This window comes from Callospermophilus lateralis, chromosome 9 (genome assembly GCF_048772815.1).
Source record: "Callospermophilus lateralis isolate mCalLat2 chromosome 9, mCalLat2.hap1, whole genome shotgun sequence".
Taxonomy (NCBI): domain Eukaryota; kingdom Metazoa; phylum Chordata; class Mammalia; order Rodentia; family Sciuridae; genus Callospermophilus; species Callospermophilus lateralis.
Window position 1 is genome coordinate 76841317 of NC_135313.1, and position 26282 is coordinate 76867598.

A 26282-nucleotide genomic window follows, 5' to 3' on the forward strand; every position below is an offset into this window, starting at 1 on the left:
TCTTCAATGCCACACTTTGGTATCTAAGTCATTTATGTAAAGTGGAATTTGCCTCTTCTCTTTATAGAATGAATATAAGCAGGACTACAATGAATGGTACAAAGGGCTTGGCTGGAGTCCAGCCGGTTCCCTCGAAGTGGAGAAGGCCAAGAAAGCCACTGAATACGCCAGCGACCAGAAATACCGCCAGCACCCGAGCAGCTTCCAGTTTAAGAAGCTGACTGATTCCATGGACATGGTGCTTGCCAAGCAGAATGCACACACCATGAACAAGGTATCGAGAACAGTTGTCCTGAGGCATAACTCCCAAGTGAGGAAAGGTTAACCGTTTTTGGTTTCTGTTGGAGAAATTTAACTCAGGTCTACCATTTCCAGGAAATGGCAAATAATTCTGGAGCATTTCCAATGTCATTTTCTGATACTCATCTCACATTTCTTTCCCTTGCCCTTCTAGTAAGATTAGAAATTACTTATATTTTTATTAGAACATTAGAGTTATACATAGTTGGGGAAATTACTTATATTTTAAAATGATTATCTTTAAGTACTTTCAATCCATTCTAGATGATGTAAATTATCTAAAATGCTATTTTTTTTAAAAGATCAAAGTTTGTAAAAGCCAGGTGCAGTGGTGCATCCCTGTAATACCAGTGACTAGAGAGACTGGGGCAGGAGGATTACAGGTTGGAGGCCAGTCTCAGCAACTTAGTGAGGCTTTAAGCAACTTAGCAAGACCCTGTCTCAAAATAAAAAATAAAAAGGGCTGGGGAACGAGGCTCAGTGGTAAAGCACCCTTGGTTTCAATCCCTAATATCCCCTCAAAAAAGTAAAATCTGAGTTTTTAATATCTTTTCTGAATCATATCTTACTTTAGTTATTATTTACTTGTTCTAAGTAAGCATGTTCAAATCACCTGTATATTTATTTTCTTTGCTGTTTGTCCCAGTTTATTCAGATTTCATGTATCTTTTTCCTCTCTTCCCAGCATTTGTACACAATTGATTGGAATAAAGATAAGACCAAGATCCATGTGATGCCTGACACACCAGATATTTTACAAGCCAAGCAGAATCAAACACTATTTAGTCAGGTAAAAGTACATAAATATTACTATTATGTTTTAACTTTAAGACTTATTAAACTTGTAAGTGATGTACTAGTAAATAACTTATGTAAACGCTAAGCCATGGAAGTGAGTGACTCTCAAGCTGTTTTGCTTAAGGAAGTTGCAGAATGTATTAAGTTGCAGAATGTACCTTCAGCTACAGCCATATGCTACATGGAGGCAGGTACTGTATTTATTTTATTTATAAGGAAATGTTGAAATGAAAAAAAAAATTGCATCAAAAAGACCTGGTGTGGGCTGGGGATATAGCTCAGTTGGAAGAGTGCTTTCCCGCATGCACAAGGCTCTGGGTTCAATCCCCGGCACCACACAAATAAAAGACCTGGTGTGTGTTTTGGCTTTGGCATTTATGAGTTACTTGATATTGAGCAAATCACCTACCTCTATAAACCTCAGTTTTCTTATTCCTAAAATTAGGAATAAAATCATAAAAGTGCCTATGACATTAGATTTCTTTGAGGACCAAATGGGAAATTCTATAGAAAGCTCTCAGCATAGTACCTGGTACTATTTTACATGTAGATAGTATAAAATTAGCTGTCAATAGAAAGTACTGGATAACTGTTATTTTTGTTACTATCCAGTTTTAACACTCACATAGGTTAATTCATCTATTGCAACTTTTAAAAGATATTTCATCTATTACTTTTATCACTTAAGTAATTAAAATTTTGTGATCTCATTTTCTTTTAGTTTTCTCAATATTGATCTTTAGAACATTGAACCAGACTGTAGTTAACAGCAGGAGGAAAGGTACCTTATATACCCGATGTGACCATATTGTTGTTCAAATATACCACTAAGGATTCTCAGAGCCAAAATAAAAATCAAGCCAGGTCACATGATACAGCCTCAGTACTTTTTCTATTATAAAACCTATTTGGGTTTTATCAATATCTTTATAGAGATAAAGTAGATGATATTAGAATCTGATAACTATTCTCTGAAGCAAACTTCTGCTTGATAATCTATTGAGATTTTTAATAAAGAAGAAATAATGCTAATGAATTTTTTTAATTTTCAGAAACTGTATAAGCTTGGATGGGAAGAAGCTTTGAAGAAAGGCTATGATCTCCCGGTAGATGCGATTTCAGTACAGCTGGCCAAAGCTTCAAGGGACATTGCTAGTGATGTAAGTTCTATTTTGATTTGTTTGAGGATATTTTTATCAGAATGACATAATGTTGGCAACTATTTTTGTAGATAGACTTTACTTTTCAAAATGTAATGTTTTTCCCTCATCTTCTCCTCCCTCTTTGGTTAAACAGACTGCACTTTATCTTTCACTATTCAAATAGGAACAGGGGCTTCTTTGCAGGTCAGCTAGAACACCTGTCAGATCATTGCTTTAACATGTTGTGTCTCGAGATACACCAAAGAACCAGAGATTTCAGTTTTTCTACTGTGCCTCAAATTAATTTTCCTGTTTTCTGCTTCTATATTTTGGACAAAGGCAAATTGCTAGATAATAAATCAGCCTCAACAACACAATGTTAATAGGTATTACATGTAGATAGTGTAAAATTAGGTGTCAATTATTTTTATTTAGCCCATCCTTTTACTTACATCATTACAATTAATTAGCTTGGGGAATATAAAAATCCCGAAAGGTTCAGAAATTTAGGTATAAGGATTAGAGGGTTTAACTCTACTTTCTGCTGGATGTCTGGTTCAAAGTTCAGATCTTTGTGGATCTTTGTGTTCCAAAAAAGTAATTTCTAATTACTAGAAAGGGTAATATATCTGACAAATAAACTAAACATGGTTAAATTTTTGTATGTTACACTTAGATAATTTACCTATAACCATTTTGCTAATCCCAAAAATTAATGGGAAAAATTCATAGGATATTGGTGATAGAGAATAAATTACTAAAATTTCATAGAGAAATATGACCTCTTAATGAAAATCTCAAAAACAAAAGAATGATCTGGTTCAGTATACAGGTTGAAGTACAGAAGGGAAAGACAGTGCTTAAAGACAGAATCTGACAAATTCTAAGAATTTAAGGGGAAATTCTGCCTAATCAAATTGTGGCACTCCAGAAATGCTAGATAATTAATCTGATAATATATTATCCACACTCTCTAGCTTATCTGTCAATAACTCATTAGAATTGATGTAATGATGAACCTAAAGTGATAATGATGCTTGAATATTCCCCAGAAAGTAAATTCATTTTCATTTAATGTTATATGCTAAAAATAGTTTAGGAATTGAAGAAATAGCATCAATAATTTCTGGACAACCCAACATTTGACAGTACCTAATTTCTTTTCTTTTGAACCCATTAATTAGATAGAACCTTTTTAAATCTTCCTTTAAAATCAACTAAAGTAAACTTTCCCACCATTGTAGATATTGTATTTCCTTTCAGTTTCAAGTGATTGTTATATATAAAATTTCAGAAAATGAGTGCTATTTTAAATATATAATTTAATACATTAAAATAATAGAATTTAGAGTTAGAAAATACATAAAGGTTATTTAATCCCATCTCCCCACTCAGCATCAGATCTTTTCTCCAGGTCTAATAGTCTGTGGATATTTACAAATATAAACTTTTGGAATCCTTCAAAGCAGGTCATTTCCTTATTGGATCATCTCCACTTGTCATTATACACTTTCTTATTTTCAATCTTAAATATTTTACCAATCAATCTCTGTTCTAGAGCATCACAAAGTAGCTTATTTTCCCTTCTCTTTGATATCTCCTCAAACATTTCAATTTCTTATTTGCTCTCCTTGGGCTTTAGATTAATAAGTTCTTCAATCTTCTGATCATCCTATTAGTGGTTTATCCTGTTTGTTTTTTTTAATTCTCTTAAAATAGAGTGTCTCAAAATTTAGTGGTGATCTATTGCTACAAGAGGTCAGGCCAGAATAAATGAGATTCTGATATGCATTTATCTGTGCCCATACAGACTTTATGGCCCTAGTTTTTATAAGCAACTTTGTCAGATTGTCTGTATGAAGCTACAGTCAATTTAAAATCCTGAGTAGTTTTAATATGCATAACCATGAAACTGAGTATTGTGAGAAAGCAGAATCTACTTATCTGAGTAGTAATATATGTTTAGCACCTAACATCCAGTAGATGTTATTATACTCATTATCATTGTTGTTATTGTCATCCAATGCTAATGTCATTTTTCCCAAAGAATCTAAATGCTGGATTTTAATTTTACTCTCTTTAATTTATATAATTCATTTTTACCCATTTGGCCACCCATGCATGCAAGACATAGATTCCCAAACAGGACATGGTGTATGACATAATGATATGATAAATATCTAAAAATCCTGCTACTGAATAAATACACTTTTAAGCCTGGTGACCAAGTCATGCATAACCATGAAACTGAGTATTGTGGTTATTCATATTAGTAAGAATATTTGCCATTCAGCTTATATTTTTTTCTCATGAGATCATCATTCCCCTAATAATCGAACAAGGGCTTGATAAAATGTCATCTGGAAAGTCAGCATATACCATGACTAGCATATCCAAGGATATATTTCTACTTCTGGTTGGAATTAATTTCTCAACATAAACTTACTTGATACTCAACTACATTAGATTTCTTTGATAGCTTCCACTTAAATAAAATTTACCTAAGTGAGAAAACATTTCTTACTAAGTTAGCATGATCATCTCTTTTCTCATTTCAGTTTTTAAAATCAAATACAAAAACAAAGAAAATTTAATGTAGTTTGGTTTTTGTGTTAATAAAAGAACTATGTTTCCTCTGATTTCAGTTTAAATATAAACAAGGCTACCGGAAACAACTTGGACACCATATTGGATTCCGGAGTTTGCAAGATGACCCAAAGCTTGTGTTATCAATGAATGTAGCCAAAATGCAGAGTGAACGAGAATATAAGAAAGATTTTGAAAAGTGGAAAACCAGGTACACCAGCCCAGTGGACATGCTGGGAGTGGTGCTAGCCAAGAAATGTCAGGCCTTGGTTAGTGATATAGACTACAAGAACTACTTACATCAGTGGACATGCCTACCTGATCAGAATGACGTCATCCAAGCTAAAAAAGTATACGAACTACAAAGTGAGGTCAGTGTCTATTAAATTTAATAGTTTGTGTATTACTTCATATTTCATATTAGTAGCCACTTAGTCATAAAAAAGAAACTAGAAAGAGGAATTGTCTTGAAAATCTAAAGTGCATCTATATGTAGTGCATAGAATCACTTAAGGCATAGATACAGGAGAGGATGGGGTTTTGATGGCTTGCTTTGTCCTTTGACAGAATGTGTATAAGTCTGACCTTGAGTGGCTGAGAGGCATAGGATGGAGTCCCCTTGGTTCTTTGGAAGCAGAAAAGAATAAGCGGGCTTCAGAAATCATCAGTGAGAAGAAATATCGCCAGCCTCCAGACAAAAACAAGTTTACCAGCATTCCTGATGCCATGGACATAGTTCTGGCAAAAACAAATGCCAAAAATAGGAGTGATGTGAGTAATTCTTTAGAAATTTATTAAATAGATTATACTGGCTGCCATTTGGCAGTTGCTTAGTAACTTTCACTTAATATTGAGTAGAAATCTGAACGTGATGCTGTGCACCTGTAATCCTAGTGACTCACTGGGAAGGCTGAGTTGGGAGGTCAGCCTGGGCAACTTAACAGGACCCTGTCTCAAAAACAAACAAGCAAAACTAAAATAAATAAGTGAATAGATTAGGAGAGAATTGCATCATATAACACAGCAAAAACATTTTACATTGGTTTCCTTTGAATTATCAACTACCTTACACTGAATAAGGTAAAAAAGTCTAGTGTCAGTTTTAGTCACCTAAACCTTCCTTATTTAGCTAGATGTATTGAGAAATTATTGATTATATTTTGTTCTTTGAAACTTGAGTGCATTAAAGACCTAGGATTTTGTTGTTGTTGGGATAAAGAATACTAAGGCAAGAGGTTCTGAATACCTTACAAAGGCACAGTGAAAGTATTATAAAGATTGTTATTTTTCTGCCAAATGATTGATAAAGTTAGTTCTACTAAATCAAGATAAATCAATAATACTATTGCATAGTATATAATTGTGTATTTCATCTCCAACTTATTTTCTTCTCTAGTACTGACACCATTGCCTGGTAAATAATAGGTGCTCAGGAAGTATTTATTGAATAAAATAAATAAAGGCAGTTTGGAATAATTTCATGCACAGAAAGGAAAGATTAATCAGTACTCAACTAAAAGCCTAATCCTGAACGTTTCAGTAGATTGGATTATATGTACTGAGATTCTGGAACTGGTAAAAAAAATTAAATAAAAATAGAAAGAACTGGAAGGTGTAGCTCAGTGGTAGATTGCCACTGGGTTCAATCCTGAGTGTGGTTTAAAAAAAAAGAAAAAAAAGAAAGCTTAAATAGATATATAATTAGACACTTGAAATGGTATAAATACATATACTATATTTAATATCTATATATTTTGTGTTTATCATATGCATTATGAGTTTTATGTAACATGTAAACCCATAATCAGCTTATAGTAAGCATCAGTAAGTTTTAGCTCCTCTCTTCATAAGCAACCCTTCAGATTTTTGCAATTTTGTTTCCAAAATTTAAAGTAAATTCTGACTTGTCAACTTCATTATGAATGTCTAAGTATTCATTTCTTCTTCTTTTTTTTATGATGGCAAGAGTATTTTCCTTCTCTTTGAATCCTAGTCCTAGTTTCTTGGGAGAAAGCTCTGACTAATAAGATGAGCAAGAGAAAAACCTGAATCATAAAGTTAATGGACACATCCCCAGCTGTGAGCCCTAGGTACAGGGATGCAAAAATACTGATCTGCTAAGGCCTCTGGAGTAGAACCCAGACTAGTTAGGCTCTTTGCACCTGCTGCCTCTTCTTTTATGTAGGCTGATAAATCTGCCAGCATATTCAATATTAGCATTTTTTCCTGGGTTCCATGGAATGAAAGTGGCACATGCCGTTGAAGTAATGATCTCATTTAGTGGTTATTAACCAGGGACAGTTTTGTCCCACAGGAGACATTTGACATCTACAAATATTTTTGTCACAACTTGAGGGTGGCATGCTACTGTCCTCTAGTGGATAGAAACTAGGTATGCTGCTAAAAATACCACAGTGCACAAGAGAGCCCTCTACAACCAAGAATTGTCCAGCAAATGAAACCAGTAGTAAGGTTGAAAAATTGGTGTTCTTGATCAGAAAGGTTGGTGCAGAGCTGGAAAAAATAATGAAAAATGATGAGCTTTGATTTGTTTTGGCCCTGAAGATCTTAATCAGCTTTTCTAGGTTATATGAGCTGTAGTATATATATTCAAAAAGAAAAGTGCCAACCTACTCATCTCACACAAAATATCTCAAAGGGAAATTGACAAATCCAAGGAATCCATGAAATTTTGAAAAATATTATATTGGAATAAACTTAGGCATACATAAAAGTTCAAACCCAGTATAAATTATGTATTTTTTCCACTCACATTTCACAAACATTAATGTTTTAACACATTTGTATTCTCTTTCCCTCTCTTCTTCCCTCCCTCATTTTCCCTGTCTCCTGAATGTATCTATATGACAAAGTAAATTACTTTATGATGCTTCATCACCCTGAAATACTTCAGTGTGTATCTGCTGAAAATAAGGACTTCTTATATAACTTACATTAGAATGATCAAAATTATGAAATTAATGTTGATAATTATCAGTTTGCAGAATTTGTTCAATTTTGTCACTAATGTCATTTATAGCAAAAGAAAAAATTTTTTTCCTGGTCCAGGATCCAATCCAAGATCATGTGCTACGTTTTCTTGCCATATCTTTAGTTTCCATTATTCTGGACTATTTTCTCACTATTTCTACATCTTCCAAGTCCTTGACATTTGTAAAAACTTCAGGCCACTTATTTTGTAGGGTCTGCTGGAGTTGTGTTTCCTGGTGTCCTCGTGATTAGATTCAGATTCTCTTTTCAGGCTAGCTCACATTGGGTCCTGAGTATATCATATTAGGAGGCACATTATATCAATTTGTTCCATTACTGATAATTTAAACTGATCACTCTCAAGTTACCATTTTACCCTTTGTAATTGATAAGTATCTTGTGGAGCTATTTTCTAATATTATATAAATAACCTGGTTTAGATAAGTGAGATAACTGAGATTTTTGTCTGGGTCTCTTTGTTTTCTATTGAGGACAAACTTAAGGATAGCTTTTGAACATCAAATAGATTTTAATAAATTCCCAAATGTAATCCTTTTGGGAATCCGAATCCTCAAAAATAATATTAATATAAATAGTAAGCCTGTTAGAAATACCGAGGTGCTGCAAGAAATCAAACACGTTCAAAAGTAGGTAGGCAAGGCATTTAATTCTGACAGAAGGGCAAGCTACAGAACTTGGCTAGCAAGTGCACCTGGGCAAGCAGTCCACTAACACAATGCTGCCCTTCACTCTATTTGGAGGACTTGGGTACAATTTATACAATTGGCTAATTCTAAAATTAGGGTGGGTAAAAGGGAAGGCCTATGGTTAAAATGGCTATTATTGGATCCAATAAAGGCTGAAAATGGGCTAGCAGACTTTCTATTTCTCCCAGCCACATAAGAAATGAAACTCCCTAATTTCTAGGCAAACTTTGAATAAGTTATTTTTTGAGAAGGCCAGGGCTGTCTTGCAATTAAACACTAAGGGAAACTTTACAACCCCCAAAATAAAAAAACCTGTTCCTTTTGATAACATTGGCAAAGTTCTAATTACTTGGACTGATTTCTTAAGGGCAGAATTATCTGTAACTTTGAAAGTGTGGTCCTTAATATACATTTTGGAAGACAATCGTGTTCCAGATGTTTATATTGTCTACTATTCCATCAATAATAATGTTTAATGTAAATGCAATACTTAATGATGCTTAATGTAGAAGCCACCTATATCATGTGCTGATCTAATAAAACCATTGAAAAATTCTTATTTCTCATTTTAGAGACTTTATAGAGAAGCTTGGGACAAGGACAAGACTCAAATTCACATCATGCCTGATACACCTGACATTATTCTGGCTAAGGCAAACTTAATCAATACAAGTGATGTAAGTTTCCAAATTCAGCATGCATTTTCAGAAAGCTCATTTTAATTGCTTCTATGTCATTGGAGTTGTTTGGAAGTCTCTTTGAATCCCTGAACCATTTAAATTAATAAACTACATGTGATTCAGATCCCTTATATAAAACTTTCAGATTGAAATTCAAGATTTTGGTACTCCTGTCACAGGCAGAGTTGGGAAGCTGCTCTCTCTGTGCCTTGCGTTCCACTATTACACATCTCAAAGTAATGAAATGTCCCTATATGGGGCAGGTGTTTCTTATACGCAATTCCTACTGGGTCTTGAGTGCTCACTTAGCACCGTGCCCAACACATAGTAGATGTTCAATGAAAGTTTGAGTGAGTGAGCATATAAAATTCATGCGGGATAATTTCATTTTTATTGTCAACATAATCTCCTGAAATTCATAGATGCAAAAAATAAACTATTTTAAGAACATATTTTAAGCTCCAGGAGAGTGACTTCAACATTAAATATGTTAGAATAATAATACCATAAGGATTAGTATAGTTCTTAATTATGTCACAAATATGAAGAAACAAATGATTATACATAAATTATAAAAATTTAATGGTTAAGCTCTTTAAAATTTTTAGCTTTAAAAAATTTTGAAGGATTCTGTATATTACCTACAGATGTTGATCCTTCTTTAGATGGCCCTATATTATAAACAATCATTCACAATACATCAGCCACATGAAAGCAGAAGCAGAAGTCACTTACACATAATTTTCCCCCTAGAGGAGAAACATGGACAGGTGTTACTCTTTTCTAAAAATAGCTCCTAGTAAAATACTCCACATTAATTGGAAAACAGTATCTAAGTATCTTTCATTCCATTTTTCTATCAGTTTGCTTCTGCAGTCTCATAAGAATTTGGGAAGAGCTGACATTTAATTTTGTGCATCTAGGCAATTAAAAAGCTTTAAAGTTTAAAATAAGATCATTAGCAATCCCCGACCATAATTTCCAATTATATTTGAGTAGTCTAGAGCACAAATACTATTCCATGGACTCTTAAAGTATTCAGCACATTGGATTCATTATGCTGCATATGCAGTTGTTTATAGAGAACAGTTTGCCAAGTGACCTTCTCTCAACAGAAACTCTACCGAATGGGTTATGAGGAGCTGAAGAAAAAAGGCTACGATCTTCCTGTTGATGCCATACCAATCAAAGCAGCCAAAGCATCCCGGGAAATTGCCAGTGAAGTAAGACCCCATCCCCTGTTGATATTGATCGAATTACAATTAATCCCCTCAAAGCAGTCTCAGTGTAATTTTAAATAGAACAAAATCTTCTATGGGATAACAAATTAAAACAGTGAAATAGTCCCAGACATGCAGTGTGGGATGAGGAATAAGATCAAGGATGCATTTATTATGTATGAAATTGTAACTGAATTTAGCCTTTAATCTTTCCTATCAAAAAACAAAATCTGTGGCTTTCCAGGATTAGTACAATATTTTGAATTAAAGTGATTTGTGATTTCCCACAAAAAATGGCAACATAAGTTAATTTTGAAAGAAATGAGATACATTCTTTTCTTCCCTCAGTACAAGTACAAAGATGGGTACCGCAAACAGCTGGGCCACCACATTGGAGCCCGGAATATTAAAGATGACCCCAAGATGATGTGGTCCATGCACGTGGCCAAAATCCAGAGTGACAGGGAGTACAAGAAGGACTTTGAGAAGTGGAAGACCAAGTTCAGCAGCCCAGTGGACATGCTGGGGGTGGTGCTGGCCAAGAAGTGCCAGACCTTAGTGAGTGATGTGGACTACAAGAACTACCTGCACCAGTGGACGTGCCTGCCTGACCAGAATGATGTCATCCACGCTCGGCAGGCCTATGATCTCCAGAGTGATGTGAGTCTAAGGTTTCTCTTTGATCAGTTAAATATTGTTTATGTTTTCCTTAGTGTCAAAATTCCCCTAAAGTGATTGGAGTTGAGGGCTGGGGAAATAGCTCAGTTGTTAGAGTACTTACCTTGCATGTGCTAGGCCCTGGGTTCAATCCCTAGCACCACACACACACACACACACACACACACACACACACACATACACACACACACAAATTCACCTAATGTGATGGGAGTAGAGGTTACACAATGAGTTCCACATCCCTGGACTAACGCCCAGTTTTATCCACTCACCAACATCTGGAGGCCTCATTATTCCACAAAGAAAGATCAGCAGAGTCATTGCTTTGATGGAAACCTCTAGATTGCTATCTAGGCAATTAAAGAATTGAGTTGTCCTTTGCATGCTTCTGTTAAGTGTTTTCCAAAATATGCTTCTGATCCGAGCATTTTGTTGATTGAAAATTCATACCAAAATTTTGAAATTTTGTAAGAATTCATTAAAATATTATACATATATTATATATAGTCATATGTAATGTTACATACTATAAACTCTTATTTCTTTAGGGATATATGCTTTTGTTTAGTGATTTGACACTTGTAATTTCAGAATTTGTACAAGGCTGATCTTCAGTGGCTAAAAGGCATTGGCTGGATACCTTCTGGTTCTCTAGAGGATGAGAAGAACAAAAGAGCTACTCAGATTTTGAGTGACCATGTTTACCGTCAGCACCCAGATAAATTCAAGTTTTCCAGCCTTATGGACTCCATACCAATGGTTTTGGCAAAAAATAATGCTATTACCATGAACCATGTAAGTCCTTTCTTTGCATGAATGAAGTTCTGATTTAAAAAAAAAATTGGTGGAAGCACTGAAATTTGTTAATATAAAAGAAAATTCATGTTCAATTCTTTTACTTGATATCAAAGTAGTTTTTAAGTAAGTGTGCTTCTTACTGACAGGAAATGTCTCAACCTGTAAGTGTCACAACCAGGTCACAGAGCAGAATCTCTTTAGTCTCATTAAGAATCAGACTATTCATTACTGACCTGTATTTTGTTTGTTTTAGCACCTCTATACAGAAGCTTGGAATAAAGATAAAACTAGTATCCACATTATGCCAGATACCCCTGAAGTTTTACTAGCTAAACAGAACAAAGTAAATTACAGTGAGGTAAGCAGTATATTAGAGGTAAATGATATGTTTTCCTTACAATGCACTTTATAAATAAAACTTATGATTATTTATGTCTATTTCAGAAATTATATAAACTTGGCCTAGAAGAAGCCAAGAAGAAAGGCTATGATATGCGGCTGGATGCCATTCCCATTAAAGCCGCCAAGGCCTCCAGAGATATTGCCAGTGATGTAAGTACACCTGAGAAATTCTTCATCTTAGCTTTGGATCCAAGATCACTTTCTCTAGCCTAGATGTATAGTAGAGCAAGTAAGCTATGAGGCTAAAACTGTTGCTAATGGTTTGGTTTTGCAGCAGATAGTTTAAAATAATGGTAATCAAATTCTTAGCACCCAGGTTAAATTCTACCTATTCTACCTATGGCTGAGTCCATAGCAACATGCATTTCAAAACATGTCCATTTCCTGCTGAACAAAAGTATTGGGTAATTGACTATAATTCAGATATCTTTTTGGTTTTTCCACATGATCTATTTTTTTTATACAATCAAATTTATCATAGGGTTCCTTCAAAACCAAACCCAGGCCCTACAGAGACTGAGTAAATAGGATACATTACTCAAAGTCCAACCATCCATGCGGACCATGTTTGTCCCTATACCCAGTGATGGGCTGCAGATATTTGCCTTCTTTTTTTAAAAAATTTGTTCTTTTTAGATATATATGATAGTAGAGGGTATTTTGACGTATTATACATATATGGAGTAAAATGTGGATTTTCTCACATTTCTAAAACTTTTATCCTTTCATTTCTTTTGTTCATCAGGTAGAAAAATATATTTTTCTTTTATTTCCAAAATGTGGGAAGTAATGATCATAATTTAAAAATGAATAGTCATTTGGGAATAGGAAAAATGGTAGAATGAATTGGACATAACTTTCTTATGCTCATATATGAATACACAACCAGTGTAACTCTACATCATGTACAACCACAAGAATGGGAACCTAAATGTACTGGGTTGCACTCCATGTACGTATATGTCAAAACACACTCTACTCTCATACATATCTAAATTAAAAAAAAAGAATGATGAACAATCAAAGGATGAAACATAGTAATATAATCCACATAAAGAAAATCAAGTTTAAAAATCAAATTCATAAAGACTGCTTAGTGACACAGGAAAATTCTTATATAATAACTGAAAAGAGCAGGCAACAACCCATATAATGTTTGACTCATGCTCTAATTTTATTCTGTTTTATACACATGCACCACAAAAAGTTCTCTGAGTAATAGAGTCATGTTTTAATTTCTTTTTTGTATATATATTTCATTCGTTTTCTAAATGGTTTTTAAGATGCATGTGTTGTATACTTACATATTCAAAGAAAATCATTATTTTTAATTAATATGATAATTTAAGCCTAGTAATGTTTCTTAAAGTCAAAATAAATAACAAACCATCTTTTTCTTCTTCTAGTTCAAGTATAAAGAAGGCTATCGTAAGCAGCTGGGTCACCATATTGGTGCCCGAGCTATACATGATGACCCCAAGATGATGTGGTCCATGCATGTGGCCAAAATCCAGAGTGACAGGGAGTACAAGAAAGACTTTGAGAAGTGGAAGACCAAGTTCAGCAGCCCAGTGGACATGCTGGGGGTGGTGCTGGCCAAGAAGTGCCAGACCTTAGTGAGTGACGTGGACTACAGAAACTACCTGCACCAGTGGACGTGCCTGCCCGACCAGAATGATGTCATCCACGCTCGGCAGGCCTATGACCTCCAGAGCGATGTGAGTACTGAGGATCTTGGACATGCCAAGGTGGGAAGTTGGTGAATTAATTCCCCTTGGAGAAGGTAGCAATGGGTGGCACCAAGCTCACCAATCCTAGTCAACAAAGAATACTTGCCTTTCTTCTTAGGAATGTTGTTAATCCTTTAACCCTCCAGACAAAATGTCCTGCAGTCTGAACACTACATGCCTACAAAACTATTTTCAAGTGTACTCTTACTTGATTTTATGTTTTATAGATAAAAATGCATCTCCAATGAAGGGATAAATACTGATTCACTATTTGTGTCAACAGAATTTGTATAAGTCAGATCTCCAGTGGATGAAAGGCATCGGCTGGGTGCCCATTGGCTCTTTGGATGTGGAAAAATGCAAAAGGGCAACTGAAATTTTGAGTGATAAAATCTATCGTCAGCCTCCAGACAAATTCAAATTTACCAGTGTGACTGATTCTCTGGAACAAGTATTGGCCAAGAATAATGCCATCACCATGAACAAGGTGAGGTTTCAGAATTCTGAGATCCAAGGTGGAGCTGAATGGAAGAAAAAGTAGCATAATTGAGACAAGACATGGAATATTGAGCAAAAAGAGACACCCATCATCCTTCATTATTTCTCCATCTAATCTATCATAAAACTGATGTTATTTATACTTTAATATTTCAGTTATTTCATGGTTTTGATAAAATGGCATAAATTTATAGAAAATGATCTTTGTATAAAAGATGTTTATTCTTACATTCCTTTTAATTATTAACATACATGTTTTAGGTTCTCAGAAGGTATTTATAAATATCTATTCTGCTGCCAACTGATTACTTGAAGATATTTATAAAATACATAATGAATATAAAATGCCATGACCTTGTCTCTTTTTTGTCATTGTTTATATACAACAAAATTCCTATTGATCGTACACTAAATTCTTTTTCTGATGGATTTATATATTTTCTTTAATAGCGTTTATACACAGAAGCCTGGGACAAAGACAAGACCCAGATCCACATAATGCCAGACACGCCAGAAATCATGTTGGCAAGAATGAACAAAATCAACTATAGTGAGGTGAGAGCAGATGCTAGTTCTTTGATCTTTGCACCCTATTTCTTACTTCAATCAGTTTATTCCAAGATGATGTAATGCTGAATGGCAAATTTATCAAGAATCTTTCTTCGTGCAAAAAAACAAATCTTAGATTTCTCAATCACCCTCACAGATGTCAATCTTTAAGTAGTAAGAATTGTCATTTAAGGAGAACGAATGATAAGAATTAATGATTTAAGTAGTATCCATAAGATTAAATAGTCTATTTTGTTTTATTATTTAAAATTTTTTTTTAAATTGTAAATGGATACAATACCTTTATTTAATTATTTATTTATTTATTGAATGTAGTGTGGAGGACTGAACCCAGTACCTCACACATGCTAGGCAAACACTGTAATACTGAGCTATAGCCCAGCTCCTTGTTTTATTATTTTGAAGAGAAGAAAAAGCAATAGGCCAAATGTGTCTCTTCTTGACAGTAAAGCAAAGCTTTTGTAAGTATATTTAAGCTTTTTAATGTGTAAAATTAAAGTCAAGGACTAAAATTACAGTTCCACCAAGTATTGTAGAGAGTTGGGAACAGAGACAGAGAGACTATGAAAGAGAATCTGTCAGTGTGTGTGTTAACAAGCCATTTCCTTTTCACTTCTAGACAGCATAAGGCCACATGCCCCCATTTTAGAATCCTTTATGCTAAAGGCAGAGAGTCAGCATCTCTTCTGATAAAGGAATTCCCACTCCACAAGTCATTTTTTTTTTTAATTTTATTTTTTTATTGGTTATTCAAAACATTACAAAGATTGCAGAATCACATCGGTTACACATCCACATTTTTACATAATACCATAATAGTAACTGTTGTATTCTGCTACCTTTCCTATCCTCTACTATCCCCCCTCCACTCCCCTCCCATCTTCTCTCTCTACCCCATCTACTGTAATTCATTTCTCTCCTTATTTTTTTCCCATTCCCCTCACAAACTCTTATATGTAATTTTGTATAACAATGAGGGTCTCCTTCCATTTCCAAGCAATTTCCCTTTTCTCTCCCTTTCCCTCCCACTTCATGACTCTGCTTAATGTTAATCTTTTCCTCCTGCTCTTCCTCCCTGCTCTGTTCTTGGTTGCTCTCATTATATCAAAGAAGACATTTGGCATTTGTTTTTTAGGGATTGGCTAGCTTCACTTAGCATAATCTGCTCTAGTGCCATCCATTTCCCTGCAAATTCCATGATTTTGTCATTTCTTAGTGCTGCGTAGTACTCCATTGTGTATAAATGCCACATTTTTTTTATCCATTCATCTATTGAGGGGCATCGGGGTTGGTTCCACAGTCTAGCTATTGTGAATTGTGCTGCTGTGAACATCGATGTGGCATTATCCCTGTAGTACGCTCTTTTGAGGTCTTCAGGGAATAGTCCGAGAAGGGCAATAGCTGGGTCAAATGGTGGTTCCATTCCCAGCTTTCCCAGGAATCTCCATACTGCTTTCCATATTGGCCTCACCATTTTGCAGTCCCACCAGCAATGTATAAGAGTACCCTTTTCCCCACATCCTCGCCAGCACTTGTTATTGTTCGACTTCATAATGGCTGCCAATCTTACTGGAGTGAGGTGGTATCTTAGGGTGGTTTTGATTTGCATTTCTCTGACTGCTAGAGATGGTGAGCATTTTTTCATGTACTTGTTGATTGATTGTATGTCCTCCTCTGAGAAGTGTCTGTTCAGGTCTTTGGCCCATTTGTTGATTGGGTTATTTGTTTTCTTATTGTTTAATTTTTTGAGTTCTTTGTATACTCTGGATATTAGGGCTCTATCTGAAGTGTGAGGAGTAAAAATTTGTTCCCATGATGTAGGCTCCCTATTTACCTCTCTTATTGTTTCTCTTGCTGAGAAAAAACTTTTTAGTTTAAGTAAGTCCCATTTGTTGATTCTTGTTTTTAACTCTTGTGCTATGGGTGTCCTATTAAGGAATTTGTGGATGATATGATCCTATACCTAGAAGACACAAAAGGGTCTACAAAGAAACTACTAGAGCTAACAAATGAATTCAGCAAAGTGGCTGGATATAAAATCAACACGCATAAATCAAAGGCATTCCTGTATATCAGCGACAAATCTTCTGAACTGGACATGAGGACATCTACCCCATTCACAATATCCTCAAAAAAAATAAAATACTTGGGAATCAACCTAACAAAAGAGGTGAAAGATTTATACAATGAAAACTGCAGAACCCTAAAGAGAGAAATAGAAGAAGATCTCAGGAGATGGAAAAATATACCCTGTTCATGGATAGGCAGAACTAACATCATCAAAATGGCAATATTACCAAAAGTTCTCTATAGGTTCAATGCAATGCCAATCAAAATCCCAACGGCATTTCTTGTAGAAATAGATAAAGCAATCATGAAATTCATATGGAAAAATAAAAGACCCAGAATAGCAAAAGCAATTCTAAGCAGGAAGTGTGAATCAGGAGGTGTATCGATACCAGATTTCAAACTGTACTACAAAGCAATAGTAACAAAAACAGCATGGTACTGGTACCAAAACAGGCGGGTGGACCAATGGTATAGAATAGAGGACACAGAAACTAATCCACAAAATTATAACTATCTTATATTCGATAAAGGGGATAAAAGCATGCAATGGAGGAAGGATAGCATCTTCAACAAATGGTGCTGGGAAAACTGGAAATCCATATGCAATAAAATGAAACTGAATCCCCTCCTCTCGCCATGCACAAAAGTTAACTCAAAATGGATCAAGGACCTTGATATCAAATCAGAGACTATGCGTCTGATAGATGAAAAGGTTGGCTCCGATCTACATATTGTGGGGTCGGGCTCCACAAGTCATTGACCCGCCTTTGCTCAAGGGTTCCCAGGGACAGGGAGCTTATCTCATAAATCCATCTGTTTTCTGGAAAATTCCATTAGAAAGTGCTTCTGATACATGATTTTTAAAAAATGCTTCTGATATATTGAGTCACAACATTTCTCAAATCCACGCAGTGCTCTGAAGTTAGCAGAACCAATCTGTGCCTACCCCCATAGGTAGTGATAGCCACAGGGGTCCTCCCCCACCAGTCACACCCCAGGTTCTCTATTTGTAATCTAAACATCCTAAGTTCCTGGGCATTCCTCACATGAAATCCCTGGCAAAATGTGACTGAGACTTGAACAAAATACTGTGAAGTCGGAATAACTAAAGTAGAATATGGTTAGCTATAACATTTCCTCTTCTGGACATTTGACCTTCATTTCTGCACCCCGTGCTCCCCAGGGGCACACTGGCTGCTCCCTCACTGCTGGTGCACATGAACTTGGGATCAACTCCAAGGCATTTACATGGTCTGAAGCTAAGTTTTCTCTACCCAGAATTTATGCATTTGGAAGTTTAAATCTCGGTTCAGAGATTGCTATTTATCTCTGTGTCATTTCTTAGACTGAGGCTATGGGTTTAAGCCTGTGGAGATTTTTGTGACTCTGTGCCTATGTAAGCTGATCGATTGTATTTTTTTTTTTTAAATCCCAACTTGGAGCCACCAGCAAGTAAAGTATTATTTTTTTGACAGCCCAGATCAATAGAATTTTACTCTTCTTCAGGATACAATTTAGAGAATTTAGATAGAATACCCTCCATCTTAAGTGGCTTTAGGGATGCAGACTGCAGTTTTAGTGCTTGTGTAAGTAGCTGTTCACTAAAAAATAAAAACATCAAGTCCTACTCTTGAATTTTTAGCCAAACTTATAGTGGAGGTCCTTAATTGGTATAGGGAAACATCCATTGCATGATTGCATGTGCAGAAATTTCAGGAGACAGAGCCTTGTAACTCTCCATTTAGCATTTCTGAAATTTTCAACTCTGCTAAAGAAAGCTTAGAAAAGATGTAGGATGAGTGATAGTTCAAAAAGGCCAAGGGAGAACACCCTCCATTGAGTGCTTAGCCTGCCTGGTTTCCTTTCTCTGTCTTTTCTCTATCAGTCAGCTTAGTTCGATTTTTTTGTGTTTCCGTTTCATTTGGGGCAGGAAGTTATAATGCAAATTTAGTTTTTCACTCTTTCTGGAAGATTTTTCTTGGTTTCCTATTTTCTGTAGAATTGAGCACCAGATTCTTAGCTTCAGGTGTTCACAGTCCAACTTTGGATTCCTCTCCTGCCACCTCCTCTCTGGGGCCTCTCCCACTTCCTTCACCACCCGGTGCCTTAGTCCACTGTGCATTGATTCATGCCATTCTCTCTTCACTTGGCTCCATCTTAGTCTGTGGACACCAGCCCATGACTCAAGGTCCAACTCAAAGATCACCCTCCTGCAGGAACTTCCCTGATCCTTAGTCCAGAGTCAATGACTCCTTTCTGGAGGTTTTTGCTAATAATGTCGTTAAATCACCTGTTGTGGTCTGACTTCTCAGCAATTGGTTCTGTAGGTTATCTGTCTTTTATCACTTGTCCCGGAAGCTTTAAAGTTGAGAGCAGGTCTCTTCTTCATCTTTGATTTCCAAGTACCCAGCTCAGTGACAGACACAGAGTCAGTATAGAATAGATGCAAATTGAACTAATTGCCATGAACAATAGTTTATCCACATTTTGCTACTGTTTGCCTGAGTTAAAGCTTAGTTTTTTCCAGTATTTTCAAACTCGATTCACTGCTTAAACTAAGATTTTCAAAAAAATATTATATATATATATACACTTACATATATATGTGTGTGTATAAGCATATACATACACATATATATGTATTCAAAATATTTTAAAATAAAGATGCAGTGATCATCAGAGGTACCATTCTTAAGTCTTAATCCAGTAAAAGAAATTTAGAAGATTCGGTATTCTCAAAAACAACACTGTCATAGACACTATCTGTGCAGAACTTTGTGAATTATCTAAGTTCTATATCGGCTTTTGGATATGAGTATCAACTTCTGATTTTTCCCCCCAACTTCAGAGTCTGTATAAACTCGCCAATGAGGAAGCAAAGAAGAAAGGCTACGACTTACGAAGTGATGCCATCCCCATTGTGGCAGCCAAGGCCTCCAGAGATATCGCCAGTGATGTGAGTTGACAATTCCATTCCCAGTGTGTGATCAATCTGATGTGGCATTTTCACTGACCTAAATCTTTAAAAACAAAACAAAACAACAACTTTGCTGAACTTTTGAAAGTGTATCCTGATATATTTGTGTGGGATTTTTCAGAAACCTACTTTTGAGGGAAATGGAAAATTTGGTATTAGTAAACAGGACCTTGAAACCTGTAGGACACGGTGTCTTCAGCCCACGAAAGACAAGAAAGATCCATGCATGTGTAAACTACCAGAATGCAGAAGTAGGCTTGGAGATATTTACACAAAAATTATCACTGTGCTTATCGAAAGTATAACTCATAAACTTAAGCTCACTCACTGAGAATCATATCTGGCTTTATGTAACAGTTTAATATTCAGTCTTTTAAAATGCATATGATATGCAAAGCCAGCCTCAGCAAAAGCAAGACACTAAGCAACTAAGTGAGACGCTGTCTCTAAATAAAATACAAAATAGGGCTGGGGATGTGGCTTGAGTTTAATTCCTGGTACCAAAAACAAAAATTCATATAACATTTGCTATTACAATTTGCCCTTGTAAGATTATGAAAAGAAGGCAATTGATCAGGACCAAGAAGGAGGATTCTGACCCATGCAGATAGCCTTTACAGCAGCAGGAGCCTGGTTGTGTAGGGTAACCTTCCAGGTAAAGTCATCATCCTTTCTTGGTGACTCAGGAACAGACCACTGCTCCAAAAATCAAGGATCACTATTCAAGAATATGGTCCTATACTGTCCTTTCTTTATATTGGAATATCGTATAATTGATTCATTTGTGCATGTTAAATCCCCCAACAAATGGATTTATGCTAATAATAATAATAATAATAATAATGGCTAGGGCTGTAGCTCAGCGGTAGATCGCTTGCCTAGCACGTGCGAGGTGCTGGGTTCGATCCTCAGCACCACATAAAAATAAATAAATAAAATAAAGGTATGTGTTCAACTACAACTAAAAAGAAATTAAATAATAATAATAATAATATGAGTATTAGAGCTAAGAAGTGTGCTGAACTGTGCTTAGAACTTTATGTGTATTATCTCACTTCATAATTACCCTAGACTTCACAATTGCCCCTGATTAGTGTTTAAACAACTTGCCCCAAATCAAAGTCTCAGTGGGGGGCGAAGTTGAGACAACCTCATTTCTTCCTACTAAGCCGAGTTCCTACTACCCCTACCAATTGGTCCCTACTTTCTAACTCAGTTGTCCTTGAAATCAGAAGCACATATTTGGGATAATTGGCTTAAGTTCCAGGGTGAAACCATTGGACATGGAATAATAAAAACATTGTTAGCCCATGTGAAACTAAAACCCATGACCTTATGAGGAGCATGTTCTGACCATTTGATTTGCTAATCAGTTTTCCAAATGATGCCAAAAATTGGCCACTGTCACTGAATGCATGAATTCAATATAAATAATAAATTCTCTGTTGCCACTCTAGGCAGTACTTGACCTGAAGTACTGGTTCCTGGTGCTTACACTCATTTTAGAACTTATTAAACACACCATGCCGCCATGCCTGCTTTTCCTGACATTCCTTTAGTGTATAAGATCCAATTCTCCAGGTCACCTAGTCCAAATGACTTCTGCAGGTGACACCTCACCACCGTGTGTGCCTTCTGCCTCCAGAACTATTCCTTAGTCCCATTCCATAGATGTTTTTGAGTATACTCTACAATTAATAAATTCCATCTATTTTACCACATCTCTATGCTTCCAGGACAAAAGCCAGGATTACTGGCTGCAGTTAATGCTTATCTGCAAAACTGCAATGAAAGTAAGATGATTTTGTACAGATGTGTGGCCTCTAATGGTTTATAATAAAGACTGATTTGTGCATTTTCATTTCAGTACAAATACAAAGATGGTTACCGCAAACAGCTGGGCCACCACATTGGAGCCCGAAATATTAAAGATGACCCCAAGATGATGTGGTCCATGCACGTGGCCAAAATCCAGAGTGACAGGGAGTATAAGAAAGACTTTGAGAAGTGGAAGACCAAGTTCAGCAGCCCAGTGGACATGCTGGGGGTGGTGCTGGCCAAAAAGTGTCAGACCTTAGTGAGTGATGTGGACTACAAGAACTACCTGCACCAGTGGACATGCCTGCCTGACCAGAATGATGTCATCCACGCTCGGCAGGCCTATGACCTCCAGAGTGATGTGAGTGCAATATCCATCATAGATCTGTGTGTAGGAATACTTTATGCAATAAAAATAGGCCTATTATTTATATACCTTTATATTATATAATCCATTGGCCTATTTAAGCTAGGATTTAATGCTCAGTAAATGAGATTTGAATCCGAATTTTAAATAGTTTTATTGCTTATCATGAATACATTAGTAGTCCTTATAAGGAAATGAAGTTTGCAAGTGGAATTGATCTCATAAAAAACAAAACTGGAGCCAGGCATGTTGGTTCATACCCATAAGATCAGCTATTTGGGAGGCTAAATCAGGATTTCAAGATCAAGCATGGGCAACTTAGTGAGACTGTGTCTCAAAATAAAATATAAAAGAAAAGACAGGATATGACTCATTGGTAGAGTGCCCCTGGGTTCAATCCCTAGTAGTAAAAAGGAGGGAAAAGATGGAATTAAGCAATGCTAGAATTCAGGGACCACCAGAGGGAGACATTTTCTTTTATTCTCTTAATGGGGAATAAAGGAACACATCTTTATTAAAAGAAAAAATTACTCTGGAATTTGTTGTTGACTTTCTTGCCAAATGAATGAGAGTGTAATTATTAGAATGCTAATGCCAGCTAGGATTTAATGCTACACGTCATTCTTAGCAAATGAAGGAAGCTGGGTGTGTAAGCTATTGAATGGTTCCACTGACTCCTGATCCTTCAATGAAGCTCTTTGTATGGAGGAGCCACACAATAATGACAGAACTCAGTACCTATTAGAAGTAGATGCACAATCTCAAATCAGGGTGTGAGAAGCACATTGCCTGCACTATTTTATAAACATTAAAAGGAATTTTTAAGTATTTGGGAAGCTTTGGAGAATTAAGACAAATTCATAGTGATCATACATTAATTGGTTTTTCAGCCCATCTGAAAAACTTCTACACTCTTAAGTAGCTTTCAACAGACATAGGCCTGTACCTCCAGAAGAAAGGATTTGCTTGCACATAAAAGGTAGTTAATAAGGGTTGTTGTCACCCATAGAGTGACAGTGTTGACAGATGGCTTGCCATTTGTCTGTTTGTCAGGCACCTTTTTGGATTGGCTTCCTTCCATTGTGATTGGTTTTAATAATGTGGGAGGCATTTGAAAGTTAAAAGGCACTCTAAAGGTATAAAATGTTATTGTTTTCATTCTTGCTGTTATTATTGGGGGTGGGGGACAACTAGTCAGCACAGAACAATTCCAATAGGCTTTTTGTCTGCAGAATACCAGTTTGTATTTTCTGCTTAGCTATTATAGGTGAACTCTTTCCAATCAATTGAGCAGAGGTCCAATACCATTGTTGAAAAGTAGTTATGAATACCTACAGAGTGAGAAAGATATGGCAAGATAACTTAGGATAAGAGTCAGTGATTCCTATCCTGAGAGCTTGGTGAGTCAGGAACTAGAACCCTGGGCCAATGATATGGTCATTTACTGTCCCGAATCTCAGATAATATTGAAGTCATCAAAGGTCTGTCTTGGGGCATCAGGGGTACTACATCATAATTGTATAATACTTCCCCTCTCTCTTTCTTTTCAAAAGAGTATTACAGCTATTTCAAGTTATTAGAAAAGGGACATAGAAGGCAATAATAATCCAGCTCAATCCAACCACTAAAAAAGTCTATTCTCGCATCTGTAATTCATCTACCCTCATTGTTTCCTGCATTACTTATTCATTTAATATTAACATTTCCACATATTATCAATATTCTTAGAAAATGAGGCTTTTGGTAGTTGCAGGGAGTTTTATTTGCCAAGGCCTAACATTGATTTATTGGCCTGTTTCTGGACATGTGTGGTTTCTCTCCCTCTAAGGTGGCATTCTTTCCTGTGCTCATGGATATTTTATATAACAGTGTTCACTGAACTGACTGAGAAAAGGTATTAGTTGGGATCATGCCTCTCCTAACAAGCTAAAGTATTTGACAACCCATTATTATGGCTCGGAGACATTTCTGGGTCAATTTAGAGCATATTTCTTCTTTTAGTCTGTCTGCTACAGTGAGCTTGTTTACTATAAGAAAAATATGGTATCATACTTTATTATTGATACCATTTGCATATTTGCCCTAAATATTTTGGTCCTGATGAAGAGTTTCTGCATTTTCTTTTTCTTTTCTCAGAATATTTATAAGTCTGATCTCCAGTGGCTGAGAGGCATCGGCTGGGTTCCCATTGGGTCTCTGGATGTGGTCAAGTGCAAGAGAGCTGCAGAGATCCTGAGTGATAACATCTACCGCCAGCCTCCAGACAAGCTGAAGTTCACCAGCGTGACAGATTCTCTGGAGCAGGTGCTGGCCAAGAACAATGCCCTCAACATGAACAAGGTGAGCCCTGGATGCCTCAGATTTTCAAGACTTTCTAAGATGCCAAGAGATGTTATGATATTTCAATGAAGAGCAGATTAAAAAATTATTCATGAAAGAGTAGGGCCATATTTATCTTTTAAATTACATACTCGAAATCCTCTAAATAATCTCTATTTCTAGTTTTGTCCTCGATAAGTAGCAGTGTCAAACCTCCAACGAAATACAGGTCAATAATAACCCTGTTTTAATTTGGCTTTTTGTAATTTCTGTCTCAAATGTTTTCAACCAATACCTTATCTTCTTTTATAGCGTTTATACACAGAGGCCTGGGACAAAGACAAGACTCAGGTTCACATAATGCCTGATACACCCGAGATCATGTTGGCGAGACAGAACAAAATCAACTACAGTGAGGTGGGGGCAAACCCTGTGGTGCTGCATTTATTCTGTTGCTGTCATTGTTGGGGTTTCTACATTTAGTTTCAGGGAGATTCTTGGGCCTCAGCTATAAGGGTGCATGCGAGCTTTCTTACGAATATGCAGCCCATCCAACATTTCCTCTCTGGATTGAATATGCTATTTCATGGGATTCTGGACAAATGAAATTACATTGTCTTTTTCAGTTCATGGCTATTCCAGGGTGGTTAGTAGCTCTGAGAAGTCTTTTGGGCATTTCTAAGAAGTAGAATTGCCTTATAAAACACTGGCTCACTATTTTTGTTTTACACATGGATACACTATCTTTATTTTGTTTATTTATTTTTATGTGGTGCTGAGAATCGAATCCAGTTCCTCACACGTGCGAGGCAAGTGCTCTGCCACAGAGCCACAACCCCAGCCCTGGCCCACTACTTACACTAAAATATTCTTTGTTTTTGCCTGAAATTCAACTTCAGTTGGGTGTGTGATATTTTTATTTGCTAAACCTGGCAACTCTACCAAAGAGGACTCTAGTAATATGTACCTCTTCCCCACTGGGGTCCTAAAAAAATTTGAGAACTAAAACTATGGGGTAGAAATGGAAGTCAAGTGTCACTATTTTTCTTTTAACTACTAAAGTTAGATCAAAGGACACATATTTATGACAGTCAAACGAGCCAGCTAACTGAATGTGGGAATTGGTTTCCCTATCAGGGTACTGGCACCCTGGAAACAGGTAATGTGCCTGTTGCCTCAGAGGTGAGCCCCTGCTTAGAGGGCACTAGGCTAGTTCTCTGGAGAAAGAGAGAGCTGACTGAGCATGCCCACTTATTCCCATCCCCACCAATCACAAAAATCAGTAAATCCCTGCACCTCTCTAGGTAAGAGAGTAAAGGGACAGAGAAAGGCCAGAGTTAAGTAACTGAACTTCTTGTCTAGAAAGAAAACCTCAAATGAGGGAAGAAGCATTCTCCATCAACAACACTGCCTACTGATTTTTTTATAAAGTAAAATATAATTGTTTTAAAATATTTATTTTCTAGTTGCAGTTGGACACAATACCTTTATTTCACTTATTTATTTTTTTATGTGGTGCTGAGGATTGAACCCAGGGTCTCACAAGTGCGAGGCGAGCACTCTACTGCTGAGCCACAACCCCAGCCTGTAAAATATAATTTTTAAAAAATATTTTTAGTTGTAGATGGACA

General features: G+C 36.2%; 1 protein-coding gene across 18 annotated transcripts in view; it reads left to right on the plus strand.

The window, feature by feature from the left end:
• Neb (nebulin) overlaps nt 1-26282 on the plus strand; it is a 206248-nt gene that overhangs the window by 65226 nt on the left and 114740 nt on the right. For all 18 annotated transcript variants that reach the window (XM_076866351.2, XM_076866352.2, XM_076866354.2 and 15 more), the window contains exons 50-67: nt 68-274; nt 986-1090; nt 2151-2258; nt 4886-5197; nt 5394-5597; nt 9097-9201; nt 10320-10427; nt 10773-11084; nt 11694-11897; nt 12154-12258; nt 12345-12452; nt 13709-14020; nt 14316-14519; nt 14981-15085; nt 20019-20126; nt 22015-22326; nt 24469-24672; nt 24964-25068. In XM_076866351.2, the coding sequence (XP_076722466.2) occupies nt 68-274; nt 986-1090; nt 2151-2258; nt 4886-5197; nt 5394-5597; nt 9097-9201; nt 10320-10427; nt 10773-11084; nt 11694-11897; nt 12154-12258; nt 12345-12452; nt 13709-14020; nt 14316-14519; nt 14981-15085; nt 20019-20126; nt 22015-22326; nt 24469-24672; nt 24964-25068 (3228 nt within the window). The remainder of the gene's footprint in view (nt 1-67; nt 275-985; nt 1091-2150; nt 2259-4885; nt 5198-5393; nt 5598-9096; nt 9202-10319; nt 10428-10772; nt 11085-11693; nt 11898-12153; nt 12259-12344; nt 12453-13708; nt 14021-14315; nt 14520-14980; nt 15086-20018; nt 20127-22014; nt 22327-24468; nt 24673-24963; nt 25069-26282) is intronic.